The sequence below is a fragment of the Loxodonta africana genome, chromosome 15 (assembly GCF_030014295.1).
Source record: "Loxodonta africana isolate mLoxAfr1 chromosome 15, mLoxAfr1.hap2, whole genome shotgun sequence".
Taxonomy (NCBI): domain Eukaryota; kingdom Metazoa; phylum Chordata; class Mammalia; order Proboscidea; family Elephantidae; genus Loxodonta; species Loxodonta africana.
In genome coordinates, this window is record NC_087356.1 from 65,350,773 (window position 1) to 65,367,095 (window position 16,323).

The 16,323-nt window shown below is 37.4% G+C and overlaps 1 protein-coding gene across 1 annotated transcript; it reads left to right on the forward strand.

Moving 5' to 3' along the window:
• Positions 1–3,056: 3,056 nt before the first annotated feature.
• LOC100676477 (olfactory receptor 8G50-like) lies at positions 3,057–3,935 on the forward strand. The gene has a single exon (XM_064268318.1). The coding sequence runs from the start codon at positions 3,057–3,059 to the stop codon at positions 3,933–3,935; it is 879 nt and encodes a 292-aa protein (XP_064124388.1).
• Positions 3,936–16,323: the final 12,388 nt, after the last annotated feature.

Genomic DNA, 16,323 nt, shown 5'->3' on the forward strand with positions numbered 1-16,323 from the left:
GAGAAGGTAAGCAGTTTTTCTTGGTACTATGACTAAACTCTAGACAAATCACTTTTAAAATCATGATTTTGCAACATTCTTATGTTATCCAGAGACTAGCAGGCCCTCACTCTAGAAGGATTCCTTCACAATCATGGGTAAACTCTACTCCTATAGATAAGAATTTTCAACAAGAGGAAATGATTTCCTGTTAACATACAAAAAAAAAAAAAGAACTTTCAAAATATAATTATTTAAAATTTTAGATGACTTTAATTTGAGCAATAATCCACAAAGTAGAAAGCATGTGATTACTTTATAATAACCTTTGTCTTAGTATTGTACTTGAAACATCTTGGAACATGAAAGCAGACGACTCCACAAAAGGTGCAAAGTTGGCTTTATTTTTACTGTTTTCAGTTATCACACAGTGTGAGCACAAATACCTTCAGCGAACATTTTAGTGGCAAAATGACACCTTGCTCTTATAATAGGAGAATTTTAGATGGAATTGACGATTTGGGAAAGATAATGACTTTGACTTATTTCAAATTTTGAACTTTGATATGTCCCTTTATCCATCCACCATTCGTACAGCAATCTCAGCAGGGATAAATGAAAAGTGCAGGACTCATCTCTGTAGGATCTAGGCAGATGCTAGTCTAAATGGAATAACACAAAAATATTAATTACTGCTATCCCAATTTTTCCAGCTTTATGTTCTTTGAATCTAGCATGTATTTTGCAACAGGATTTTCTTTTAGGAGAATGGTACCCCCAGAAGTTATCAGTATTAGTCCAAGTCTTTTATTATTACTTTAATTTCCTATCAGTATATCAAATTTATCTGTACTATTAGCAAACCATCCTTGACTTTTATATTAAAAATCCACAGAGTCACCACGAACAGTTCACTTCAGTCTCTCCAGTTTCAATTTTTTCATCTATGAAATGAGAATAATAAGCTCACACCATATAGGGTTGCTGGGAAAATATATCAAATGTTATTTATGAGGTACCTGGACAGTTCTAATCACATGGTAAACACTGAATAATATCATTCTATAATAACTAGTAATATCACCCTCATATTAGTTCTTTTCTCAAACACGTTTCCTTGCTTTTGATACACCATCAATCTTTCATGATATCTTTTAGATCTCTTTCTTTTGAATATTGAACAGTCATCACAGTATCCCGTGTCAGGAACTCATCAACTTTTTTCACAACTTGCATCTCAGAGATGTGTACATTCTTTTTGCTTTGGTCTTTAATGCCATCAAACAAACAAAACAAAACCTGCTGCCATCCAGTCGATTCTAACTCATAGCGACCCTATGAAACAGGGTAGAACTGCCCCATAGAGTTTCCATGGAGCACCTGGCATGTTTGAACTAGCGACCTTTTGGTTAACAGACGTTGCACTTAACCACTGTGCCACTAGGGTTTCCTTAAGGCATTATTGGAATGATAAAAGATCTGTTTGAAAGTGAGTGCAAAATACACTAAGAAAACCTGCCTAAGATATGCAAGGACAACACGGTCTAAATACCATGCAAGATTTCCATTCTCCAGCCTTGTTCCTCCAGAACAAAAGCCCCAAGATCATGGACCATGACAAGTTATGCAATAGTATGCAGCACATAGTGTTTGGGGAATGACTGAGTTTTACATTCAGTAACAGAGAACTAAATATGCCATCACAGCCAACATATGACTTTCTGATATAATAAAAAAGGCAAAGAGGCAGAGCTGAGTCATGCATTCATGGTAGTAGATTCTATTCTTCTCTGTCACAAAGTTCACCAGCATTTTGGAGGTAATGACAATGAAATAGCAGAGATCAATGAAGGACAAACTGCTGAGGAAATAGTACATGGGTGTGTGCAAGTGAGTCCAACCAGGGTGATCATGCCCAGATTTTCCTCATTAGAAAATGCACTTCCTTCTAGAATGTGCACCTGAATTTGAGTGATATACATAATGTTAGCCATTCAGTTACTTTCCAGACCCACTATTTGTATACTTTTGAATTGTTACCAGTAAACAAGGTTCTCTCTAAAGGGAAACCAGCCTACATGAGTGGTCAGTACATTATTTTTGTACTTTAAATTAATATTTTCCTTATATTAATTGAAGTGAATGGTTTCTCTGATACGACAAAAAGATAAGACAGGAAAGCAGACATGAGGAGCTAAAAGAAGAAACAGATGGGGAAAAGGGGACGGATCCATGTAGAGACAGTAGGCCTTCTCTCATACACAATCACTTGTTTATAATATGCCTAACTATGGGCATTATTTAACCACTATGAGGCTAATATATAAAATCAGTATACTAGTAATTGTTGTGGAATCCCTGGATAGTGCAAATGGTTAATGTGCCTTGGAAGAAAGTCCTGTTGATCTACTTGCAAAAAATCAACCGTTGAAAATCCTGTGGAGCACAGTTCTACTCTGATACACATAGGGTCGAAACTGGTCAAAATCAACTTGATGGTAACCTGTCTGTTTCCTGGTAGGATTTGTTCTGCAGAAGAGTTGAGAGAATTGCAAATAAGGCATGGAAAGTGCTTTGTTGTTGTCACTGCTGTTAGGTGCCAATGAGTAAATTTTCAACTTGTATCGATGCCATGTGACAAAGTAGAACAAGCCATATGGTTTTCTAGGCTGTAATCTTTACAGAATCAGACTTCCAGGTCTTTCGCCAGCAGAGTCACTGGGTGGGTTTGAACTGACAACCTTCTGGTTAGCAGCCAGAAGCTAAGCGATTGTACCACCAGGGATCAGAACACTCAATATTCTAAGTTATCAGAATAGTTCTTTGAATGTTCAGAGGCCGGTCAGTACTATGACCCACTCTTAGAGCACAGAAATACAAGAAGATATAATTCCACCTGATGTTTATTTGCATGATCCATAATACTTGAACCCCAGGGTCCTTAACTTCCAACATAAAGCAGGGACAGAAGAGAGAATCGGAGATACCTGAATAAGACTGGCATCTTTTTCATACTGCTTAAACAACACCTACCTCAAATTTCTTCTTCTCTTCCTCCAGAAACTGCCCAGAGGAAAATGGCAGCAGGAAATCACTCCACAGTGATTGAGCTCCAGTTGCCTCTCTTTCTTTTCTTCCTAGGAGTCTATGTGGTCACAGCACTGGCGAATCTGGGCATGATCACACTGATTGGGCTCAGTTCTCACCTGCACACCCCCATGTACTATTTCCTCAGCAGTTTGTCCTTCACTGATCTCTGCTGTTCCACTGTCATTACCCCCAAAATGCTGGTGAACTTTGTGACAGAGAAGAACAGCATCTCCTACCTTGAATGCATGACTCAGCTCTACCTATTTGCATTTTTTATTATATCAGAAGGTTCTATGCTGGCTGTGATGGCATATGATCGCTATGTTGCCATCTGTAATCTATTGCTTTACAATGTCACTATGTCTTATCAGGTCTGCTCCTGGCTGGTAGTTGAGGTATATATGATGGGCTTGATTGGTGCCACAGCTCATACATTTTGCATGCTTAAAGTGGTTTTCTGCAAGGCTAAAATAATCAGCCGTTACTTCTGTGATCTTTTTCCACTACTGGAGCTGTCCTGCTCCAGCACTTATATCAATGAAGTGCTAATTTTGTGCTTCAGTACCTTTAGTATTCTTGCATCAATCTTGACCATCCTTGCCTCTTATGTCTCCATCATTGCCAGCATTCTGCTCATCTGCTCCACTGTGGGCAGGCCCAAAGCCTTCAGCACATGCAGTTCCCACATCTCAGCTGTTACAATCTTCTATGGTTCTGCAGCATTCATGTACCTGCAGCCATCAATTGTTAGCTCCCTGGACCAAGGCAAAGTTTTATACCATTATTTTTATTTTATATTTTATTATTATATTTTATACCATTATTGTGCCAATGCTGAATTCGCTGATCTACAGCCTGAGGAATAAGGATGTCAAAGTTGCTCTAAATAAAATCATTGAGAAAAGACTATTTTGCAATGGCAAAGACCTCTAATTCTTGGAGAAGATTTAGTAAGTAAGAATTGTAGAGATAGCAACATATATACAGAAGTAGTGAGATTATTGCATTACTTATTTGGAAGAAATATCTAAAGGATAAGACTAGATTCATAGGGTCACATGGAGGACAGTGTCAATTCTAGGAAGTCCCAGACGTCACCCATAGTAACCCATATTACCTCTAATCATTTTTGTAAAAATCTACAAAGGACTTCAGGTGGGGATATTATAATTTATATACATGGGATTTAGCACTTTGTTTAAAAAAGATTTATTTATCTCAATTCATAGAATGATCTGTTTGGGTTGTATCTTTTGATCTTCTTAACAATTTGTGTATCTGACCTTTATTACTAATAAATGCGCAAACACACTCTTCTGGAAAAAAGTGATCTCAAAATAATTTTTAATCATTTGAAATCTACAAAAGTCAATCCCTACTAGCTACTATGTACAGAGAACTGTATTAAGGAATATGGGGCAGATGGTGAAGTATAAGACATAATTACTCCCCATAAGATTATAACAATATGGTGGAAGAGACTGGTAGAATAATCATGGCTAAATACATTATATGTATTTGTACTTATTTCTTTATGCAACATTTTTTTACTGTGCTTTAAGTGAAAGTGTACATTTCAAGTCAGTTTTTCATACAAAAAATTTATACACACATTGTTATGTGTCCTTAGTTGCTTGCCCCATAATGTGACAGCACACTCCTCCTCTCCACCTCATATTTCCCATGTCCATTCAACCATCTCCTGTCCCCTTCTGCCTTCTCGTCTCACCTCTGGAGAGGAGCTGCCCACATAGTCTCGTGTGTCTACTTGAGCTAAGAAGCACACTCCTAATGAGTATCACTTTATGGCTTATAGTACAGTTCAATCTTTGTCTGAAGACTTGCCTTCGGGAATGGTTTTAGTTTGGGCTAACAGAGAGCCTGGGGGCCCTGTCCTCTGGGGTCCTCACATGTCAGTAAGACAATTAACCATGATATTTTTACTGGCACTTGAGATCTGCATCCTACTTTTCTCCTGCTCCATCAGGGATTCCCTGTTGTGTTCCCTGTCAGGGTGGTCAGAGGTAGCCAGGCACCATCTAGTTCTTCTGATCTTAGGCTGATGGACCCTCTGGTTTATGTGGCCCTTTCTGTCTCTTGGGCTAACATTTTCCTTGTTTTTGGTGCTCTTCATTCTCCTTTGCTCCAGGTGGGTTGAAACCAATTGATGTGTCTTAGGTGGCCAGTTGATAACTTTTAAGACCCCAAACGCAACTCACCAAGGTGGGATGCAGAACGTTTTCTGAATATACTTTGTTATGCCAGTTGACATAGATGTCCCCTGAAACCATGATGCCCAGACCCCCACCCCAGTTACTCTGTCCCTTGAAGTGTTTGGTCATATTCAGGAAACTTCTTAGCTTTTGGCTTAGTCCAGTTGTGCTGACTTCCCCTGTATTGTGTTTTGTCCTTCCCATCACCTAAAATAATTCTTGCCTACTATCTAGTTAGTGAATTCCCCCTCCCTCCCCTCTACCTTTGTAACCACCGTAGAATGTTTTCTTCTGTGTTTAAACCTTTTCTTGAGTTCTTTTTTTTTGAGTTCTTATATTAGTGTTCTCATAGAATATTTTTCCTTTTCAACTAATTTCATTCAGCATAATGTCTTCCAGATTCATCCATGTTATGAGATGTTTCAAGGATTCATTGTTCTTTATCACTGAGTAGTATTCCATTGTGTGTGAATATGCCATAATTTGTTTATCCATTCATCCTTTGATGGGCTCCTTGGTTGCTTCCATCTTTTTGCTATTGTAAACAGTGCTGCAATGAACAGGGGTGTGCATATATGTTCATGTAAAGGCTCTTATTTTCTAGGATATATTCCAAGGAATGCAATTGCTGGATGATATGGTAGTTCTATTTCTAGTCTTTTAAGGAAGCACCAAATTGATTTCCAAAGTGGTTGTACCATTTTACATCCCCACCAGCAGTGTATAAGTGTTCCAGTCTCTCCACAACCTCTCCAACGTTTATTATTTTGCATTAATGCTAGCCTTGTTGGGGTGAGATGGTACCTCACTGTAGTTTTGATTCACATTTCTCTGATGGCTAATGATCAAGAACATTTCCTCATGTATCTGTTAGTTGCCTGAATGCCTTCTTTGGCAAAGTGGCTGTTCATATCCTTTGCCCATTTTTCAGTTGGGTTATGCAACATTCTTTTTTTCGCAGCTTTCGTACTGCACTGTCACTGCTATTTCCCTGTGAATCCTATATTCATTTTCAACTATTTCTATAGATTTTTCTTTGCACCCATATTAGAGAATCAGAGATGTAGAAGTGACATTCTTAGACTATGCATTGAACTCAGATGGATTACTTATTCACATGCAAAAGTTAAAATTGGAAAAATTTGTTTTCTGACTAATTACTTGTGCCCTTCGTCCCCAAAAACTAAATGTTTATTAAGGAAAACAAATTTGGGAGAATTGTTTTGTAGACACTCAATAATTGTTGAGGCTTCAAGTACAAATTTGGTAATCTTACTCCTTACTTGTCAAAGAAGGAGTGTAAAATAGAAAATGTGACTCAGAGGATATATTGCAAAGACTTCTAATCAATAAATTGACTCTTCTTCCCCTTTCCCAAATAAGATCCCATTGGTCTTTTTTAGAATAGCAATCAGAAAACTCTTTTTCATCCTCTTGAGAGGCAATAAACTAAAAACAAACAAAAAATAAACCCATTACCCTGGTGTCATTCCTATTAATAACTCTCAGTAGCTTTTGTTGCCTCAGTTACCACCAGCTCCTCTGGCCAGTTGCTGAGCTCCCACATCTTCTCTTGCTGGTGGTAGAGCATCTGGATATATTTCCCCATATCTCCCTAGAAAGTTTCTTCAGACTCTTAAAGACCAGATATTTCACTTTATTTTTAGAGCCACTTCTAGATAAGAGCTATTGGTGTGTTTTTTCTAATGCTTCTAAGATTCAAAGCTTCTGAAACAATTGTATTAAGGAGAAACAAGCATGGACATCTCCAAATAACATGATCCTCTTGACTGCTCATCTCTATAATGCTGTGCCCAAATGCAGAGCACAGGGCTACTGGGTGTTTTTAGACCAAATGTGAACATTTACATCTGGTTAAAGTGTATTTTTAAAATCATCTGACTGGACTGGCATGCCTAAAACAGTGCTTGCTTTACAACTTGCCATCAAATAGGAAACATTAATATACTGATGTGATATCACCCCTTAACGTCACCACATAAAATCACAAGCTGTAATGAGAGAGGTGAGGGTATTTCCTCTTTGGAAACTAAAAAGAAACTTCTTTCTTGGCCTTCTACGTACTTACTAATCAGTCTTTATCTACGTATCTCATGTCTTAATCCTGCAAAAAGAAATATGTATATCTCTATATGTATGTGATTCCATATATTTGTATATATTCATGTGTAACATATATGTATATGTATGTGAATTATATTCATATACGTACACTGTTTGGATATGTTTCACAAGGGCTATGTTATATGTAATTTTTATTGTATTAATGTAGGCACTGAACAAATAACACCCACTGGGAAATTTTTTTTGCCCTGATGAGTGATAGGTTGAAATGACTGTGTATAAGAATTGTTCGTATTTAAGGGGATTTATTTATATATTAAAAGTTCTTAAAGGTGTTAATGAGATAAAAGTGTCTGAGCCATCTCTAGTTATTCTGAGGACTGGTAGACAATATGTTATTAAAATATTAGGATAGATATTAGACAGATGCCAGAATGGAAATAAAGCTCTACCACAACACAGAGGGAGAGATAGAGAAAAAAAAATACAAATTAGAAAGGAAAAAATGCATGGGCTTGTCAAGTACCCTTACTAAACCAAAACCAAACCTGTTGCCACCTAGTCAATTTTGATTCATAGCGACCCTATAGGACAGAGTAGAACTGCCCAATAGGGTTTCCAAGAAGCAGCTTGCTAGTAGATTGGAAGTGCCAACCTTTTGGTTATCAGCCAGGCTCTTAACCACTGCACAACCACAGCTCCAAGTACCATTACAGAAGGGTACATATAATCAAAAGTTTTAATAATAAGAAAGAACATGATATATTAAATAAATTCAAACACTAAGCCCTGTGATGGACTTGGATAATGTTCTCATACTGAGTTTGTCTCTCACTCCTTCTGACAAAGTATATTTTAATGTGTAAAAGAAAACAATTCCTCGTTAATAATTAACATTTTCATGGACCACCAGTGTGTTACAGGGACAGAGTTGATGTTCACCTTCTGTATCAGTTAGGATTGGAACCCTTGTGGCACAGTGGTTAAGAATCAGATGCAAGGGAGCCTGAGAAATGCCATGATTATTCTATATGGCCATGTGCCAAACTAAGATCCAGGGCATTGATTATTGAGGAAGAAAGAATGAATATAAATGATATTTAGCAGTTGCAAGCCACACCTTACAAAATTTATGTTTAGTCACAGAAAACTCTGGTGATCTCTCAAGAGTTCAACATTTGGATTAGGCATTGTGTCTAAGAAGAATAATAGTGTGATTAAAATAAAATGCATAATGCATAAATAAAATGTATTAATATTTTAATAGCTATCAAGATCAAAAAAAAAAATTTTCCCAGAAAGGTATAAAATATGCTGGATGGGGTAGCTAATAGAAATCCCAACAAAGCTTATTTCTTAGGCCTTGCCTTCATTCATGCTGCTTCTCGGTCCTGAAATGGCCTCTTGATTCCATCTTGCCTTTCCAAATTTTACACACCTTTCAATGAAAAAGTCAAGTGTCTATTTCTCCATGCATTTTTGACCACTCCAGGGTATCATTAGGCACTTTTCTAGGTCATCACACATTCTATGGTAATAATGTCCTTTCTGGTACTGTTTACTATTAATGAATGCTTGTAGATATCTCTATGAAGATTATCAAATTCATGAGAACAGAAAACTATGTTTTACATTATTTCAGATTTCTTGGTCTATAGTTATATAATGGTTGTTGTGTGTGCCATATAGTAGATTCTGACACATAGTGACCCTACAGGACAGAGTAGAACTCTAGCCCCATGGATTTTCCTAGGCTGTAAACTTTATGGAAGCAGATTGATAGGCCTTTTCTCCCTTGTAGTGGCTGGTGGATTTGAACTGCTGACCTTTCAGTTAGCAGCCTAGCACTTTACCCAATTTGCTACTACGTTTCCTTATATAATTATTCATCAGCAAAATTCTCCACAGGGATTATGGCTCATTCTGTTTCTAAGTTGGTGCCCTTCTCACTCCAAATTGCAAAGAAAAAAAAAAAAGACTTAAAAATAAGCAGATTAAAGCCCCAAATCTATCAATTATTAAAACATTTAAGGCAGGGCCAAGAGGGTGGAATCCCCTGGTTAGAGAAATAACAACATCAAGAAACAATTCAAGACCAGGACACAGGAAGATCATCCAGTTATCAGCCAAGATAGGGAATTCACAAAATCAAATCAAAGCTAAAAGACTGTAAAGAGGCAACCAGAGACATCAATATGTAATCAAAGACAATGTCAAAAAAAAGAGGGGGAATAAACAGTGTAGTCACAGAACTTCTTTGTGGAGAGGAAGTTAAGGTGATATTAAGAAATAAATGACTGATTTAAACTTAAAAAAGGATAAACTTCAAGGTAACCACAGAGGAAGCTAACAAACCTAACCATCAAAATAAAAAAAAAGAAAAACATAAAGACTCGGCAAACACAAAATTAACAATAATGAAAGAGATGAAAAGAAAATACATAAACAAAAAAATTCAGCACAGATAATTAAGCAGGACAAAAAAGCTGTCAACACCAAAGAAAAAAACCATCAAAATGACATCAGGAAACTCATACCTATCAATGATTATACTAAATATAAATACCTTAGATGCACCAGTAAGGAGACAGAGAGTGGCAGAATGTATGTATATGTTAAAAACAAAACACTGTCTATAAGCTGACTACAAGAGACACAGTTTAGACACAAACTAAAACTGAAAGGATGGAAAAAATATATATGAAGCAAAGAACAACCAAAAAAGAGCATCAATGGCAATATTCATCTCTGATAAAATGGACTTTAAAGCAAAATCTGCCATAAAGGTAAAGAAGGACACTATATAATCATTAAAGGGTCAGTACACCAGGAGGACGTAACCATAATAAATATACATGCACCCAAAGACAGTGCTCCAAAATACATAAACTCTAACAGCACTTAGAAAAGGAATAAACAGTTCCATAACAGCAGTAGGAGACTTCCAATGTGCCCTTTTCAGTGAAAGACAGAACATCTAGAAATAAATTCAATAAAAATATGGAAAATCTAAATGCTGTAATCAACCAGATTGACCCATAGACATATACAGAACTGTCTACTCAACAGCAGCAAATTATACATTTTTTTCAACTCACATGGAACATTCTCCAGGATAGATCCCATTTAAGAGGAAATGGACAAATTTCTGGAAACACACTATCAACCTAAACTAACACAAACTGAGGCAGGAAAACTAACCAAACCTATAAGAAAGGAAGGGATTAAAGAAAAAAATAAATTACCAAAACAAAAAAAAAAATCTTGACCCAGACAGCTTCACTGGAGAATTCTACCAAACTTTCAGAGAAGATTAAACACCAAGACTACTATGTCAGAGGACAGAAAAGGAAGGAAGACTCCTGAACTCATTTTCTGAAGCCAGTATAACCCTGATACCAAAGCCAGGCAGAGACACTTCAAAAAAAAAGAAAGAAAGAAAATTACAGGTCAATGTACCTCACGTATATAAATACAAAAACTCTTAACAAAATTCTAGAAAATAGAATTCAACAGCATATCAAAAAAAAAAAAATCATAGATCATGACCAAATGGAATTCATACCAGGTATGCAGGGATTATTCAACATTAGAAAATCAATCAACAGAATCACCCACATAAATAAGACAAAAGAGCCACACGATCTTATTAATTGATACAGAAAACGCCTGTGACAAAGACCAACACCGACTCCTGATAAAAACTCTCAGCAAAATAGGAACAGAGGGAAATTCCTCAACAAAATAAAGGACATTTGTATAAAGCCAAAGCCAATATCACTGTAAACAGAGAGACTGAAGACAGTCCTCTTGAGAATGGGAACCAGACAAGGATGGCCTTTATCACTACTCTTATTCAATATTGTGCTGGAGGTCCTAGCTAGAGCAATAAAGCAAGCAAAGGAAATAAAGGACATCCAAATTGGCAATGAAGAGGTAAAAATATTCCCATTTGAAGATGATAGGATCTTATACACAGAAAACCCCAAAGAATCTACAAGAAAGCTACTGCAACAAATAGAAGATTTGAGCAAAGAAGCAGGATACAAGATTAACAGAGAAAAATCAGTAAGATTCTTCTACATTAACAAAGAGAACTTCGAAAAGGAAATCTCCAAATCAATACAGTTACAAAAGCCCCCAAGAAAATAAAGTACTTGGGGATGATTCTAACCAAGGACATAAAAATCCTATATAAAGAAAAGTACAAAACACTACTGAAAGAAATCAAAAGAGACCTACATAAGTGGAAAACCATATCATGTTCATGGATAGGAAGACCCAACATTGTGAAAATGACAGTTCTGCTCAAAGCTATCTACAGATACAATGCAATACTGTTCCAAATTGCAATAGTACTTTTTAAGAAGATGGAGAAACAAATCACAAACTTTATATGGAAAGAGAAGAGGTCTCAGATGAGTAAACCATTACTGAAGAAGAAGAAGGACAAAGTGGGAGAGCTCACACTACCTGATTTTACAACCTGTCATTCAATGATGGTAGTCAAAACAGCTTGATACTGTTACAATAACAGACACATAGACCAGTGGAACAGAATTGAGAACCCAGACATAAATACATCTATCTGTGAGCAGCTAATGTTTCACATAGGGCTGATGTCTGTTACATGGGGAAAAGACAGTCTCTTTAACAAATTGTTCTGGCATAACTGGATATACATCTACAAAAAAATGAAACAGGACGCATACTTCACACTGTACACAAAAACTAACTCAAAGTGGATCAAAGATCTAAATATAAAAACTGAAACAACAAAGATCATGGAAGAAAAAATGAAGACAAAGCTAGGGGCTCCAATACAAGGTATAAATAGTACACGGACTGTAACTAAAAATGGACAAACACCAAAAGAGATACTAGACAACTCAGAGCTCCTAAAAATCAAACACTTAGACGCTCATCAGAATAGTCACCAAAAGAGTAAAATGAAAACCTACACTGGGAATAATTTTTTGGCTATGACATATCTGACAAGGGTCTAATCTCTAAAATCTACATGATACTGCAACACCTCAACAGCAAAAAGACAAACAATCTGACTAAAAATTGGGCAAACGATATGAACAGGCACTTCACCAAGGAAGACATTCTGGTGGAAAACAGATACACGAGGACTTGCTTGCAATTGTTAGCAATTATCAAAACTATATTGAAATACCAACTCACCCCAACAATATTGACATTAATCCAAAAAACATAAAATAACAAATGTTGGAAATGTTGTGGGCAGATTTGAAGTCTTACGCACTGCTGGTGAGTAGGTAAAATGGTACAGCCACTTTGGAAAACGATATGGCACTTCCTTAAAAAGCTAAAAGCAGAAATACCAAACAATCCAGCTATCCCATTCCCAGGAATACATCCCAGAGAAATAAGAGCTGTCACACAAATAGATATATTCACACCCATGTGCACTGAAGCACTATTCATAATATCAGAAAGATGGAAACAACCTAAATGCCCATCAACATACGAGTGGATAAAAAATTATGGTACATACACACAAAGGGATACTATGCAATGATAAAGAACAGTGATGAATCTGTGAAACATCTCACAACATAGATGAATCCGGAGGGCAATACACTGAGTGAAATAAGTCTGTCACAAAATGACAAATATTGTATGACACCACTATTCTAAGAACTCGAGAAAAGGTTTACACACAGAAAAAAGCATTCTTTGATGGTTACGAGGGTGGAGAGGGAAGGAGACGGGAAATCACTAACTAGATTTATTAGACGTGTCAATTTCGGCAAAGTGAAGGACAATACACAGTACAGGGCAAGCCAGCACAACTGGACCAAAGCAAAAGGATAGACGTTTCCTAGACACGTTTAAACACTTTGAGGGACTGAGTAGCTGGAGCTTGGGCCTGGGGACAGTAGTCTCATTGGACACCTAAGTCATTTGACATAACATAGTTTATAAAGAAAATGTTCTACATCCTACTTCAGTGAGTAGCGTCCAGGTTCTTAAAAGCTCATTGGGACCATCTAAGATACTCTACTGGTCCCACCCAGCCTGGAGCAAGGGAGAATGAAGAAAACCAAAGACACGAAGGAAAGATTAGGCCAAAGGACTAATGAACCACAACTAACACAGCCTACACCGGACTGAGTCTAGCACATCTAGGCTACTACCACTGACGGCTCTGAGAAGAATCACAATAAAGGGACCTTGGACAGAGCTGGATAAAGATGTAGAATAAAGTTCAAAATCTCACACACACACACACACACACACACACAGACTTACTTGTCTAACAGAGACAGGAGAAACGCTGAGATTACAGCCCCCAGAAACCATCTTAACTGAGTACTGAAGTCACTTCTGTGGTTTACCCTTCAGCCAAAGATTACCAAAACCAAAAACTAAACCCCTTGTGATCCAGTTGATTCAGAATCATAGTGGCCCTACAGGACAGAACTGCCTTTATAGGGTTTCCACTGAGCGCCTGATGGATTTGAACTGCCGATTTTGGTTAACAGCCTGAGCTGTTAGCCAAAGATCAGACAGGCCTGTAAAACAAACAATAATACAGATAGCTCAGCCATTCACACAAGACTCAATGGGTCCATCAGCCAGGCAAAAAGATAAGAAGGCAAAAAGGGACAGGAAAGCTGGACAAATAGGAATGGAGAACTCAAGGTCATGAAGGGGAGAGTATTGACAGGTCTCTGGGATCGCACCAAAGGTCATAAAACAATATGTGTATTAACCATTTGATGAGAAACTGATTTGCTCTGAAAACCTTCATGTAAAGTGCAATTAAAAAGAATTTCTGAGTTCTATCATATCAATTGAATGATGTCCTCTAGCTATGCTTGGATGCTTGAAGCCAAAAATGGTAGCGTCTCATTCCAAAATGAACCTCTCTTCCACAGCAAGTACCACTGTTATGATTTTATGTTAAATTGATTATTTCATCATTTCTCTCTCTTCCACTAGACTAGCATTGACCAATAGAACTTCCAGCAGTGATGGCAATGTTCTCTCCGCATTTCCCAATACAGTAGCCACTGGTCATGTGTGGCTGTTGAGCACCTGAGACTGTGCTAGTGTGACTGTGAGAGTAAATATTTAGCCTAATTTAATTTAGTTGAATTTTAAATAGCCACATGTAGTTAGTGGTTGCCATATTGGAGAGCACACAGTACTGGACAAATATTGTATTTAGTTTTTTTTGCCATTATAACTTTAGCACCTATCACAAAGCTTTGTGCATAAAAGGAAAATAAATAATTTTAATGGGGAAATGAATGAATGATTTCATGAGTTTTGAGCTATAACATAAATTCACTTTTTTTTTTTTCCTAAATAAAACCTGTTGCCGTTGAGTCGATTCTGATTCATAGCCACCCTATAAGATAGAGTAGAACTGCCCCACAGGGCTTCCAGGGAACACCTGGTGGAATAGAACTACTGCCTTTTTGGTTGGCAACTGAACTCTTAAACACTATGCCACCAGGGTTTCCTTTTTCTAAATAGGTAACCATGTATCTCAGCTTATTATGAATAATTTTGGTTTATACCCGTTGTCTTAAAATACTGATTGATAGTGCCTACAAGCTCAAAAGTTGATTAACCTTTTTGTGCTTCAGTTTCCTCATTCATGAAAGAGGATAGATAAACATGTGAGGACTAAAGCTGTAGAGTGCTTCAAACATTATTTGTTGTATAAAACCAATATAACCAAACTCACTGCTATCAAGTAGATCTGACTCATAGTTCTTTCATGGCCCTAATCTCTGAGGAAGCAGACTGTCACATCTATCTCCCTTGGAAACTGGTGGTTTAGAACTACTGACCTTTTGGTTAGCGGTTGGTTGCTTTAACCACTGCACCACCAGGGTAAGTGTTATGTGACTGTTTCCCAAATATGTATTAAGCTCAGCTGAAGACAAATTTGTTTAAAAATAGAGTTTTGTATTCTAAGTGTATATTCTAACACACTGAGCCCTGGTGGCATAGGGGTTAAAAGCTCGGCTGCTAACCAAAAGTTTGGCAGTCCGAATCCACCAGCTGTTCCTTTGAAACCATATGGGGCAGTTGTACTCTGTCCTATAGGGTCGCTCTGAGTGATCATCTACTCAACAGCAACTGGTTTTTGATATTGTAACATGCAAAATGATGTTTTGCCCATTTGTTAAATGAATGAATGCTTTAAAAATGTAGCATACTTGGAAGCAACCAAGGTGTCCACCAACAGTTGAATGGTTAAATAAATTATGGTATATTCACACAATGGAATACTATGCATCGATAAAGAACAGTGACAAATCTGTGAAACATTTCATAACATGAAGGAACCTGGAAGGCATTATGCTGAGTGAAATTAGTCAGATGCAAAAGGACAAATACTGTATAAGACCACTATTATAAGTTCTTAAGAAATAGTATAAACTGAGAAGAACACACTCCTTTGTGGTTACGAGAGGGGGAAGGGAGGGAGGGTAGGAGAGGGTTATTTACTGATTAGATAGTAGATAAGAACTACTTTAGGTGAAGGGAAGGACAATACTCAATCCATGGAATGTCAGCTCAACTGGACTGGACCAAAAGCAAAGAAGTTTCCGGGATAGACTGAATGCTTCGAAGGTCAGCGGAGCAAGGGCGGAGGTTTGGGGACTATGGCTTAAGGGGACTTCTAAGTCAATTGGCAAAATAAATTCTTTTAAGAAAACATTCTACATCCCACTTTGAAGTGTGGTGTCTGGGGTCTTAAATGCTAACAAGCGGCCATCTAAGATGCATCAATTGGTCTAAGCCCACCTGGATCAAAGGAGAATGAAGAACACCACGGTCACACGATAACTATGAGCCCAAGAGACAGAAAAGGCCACATGAACTAGAGACTTACATCATCCTGAGACCAGAAGAACTAGACGGTGCCCGGCCACAACCGATGACTGCCCTGACAGGGAGCACA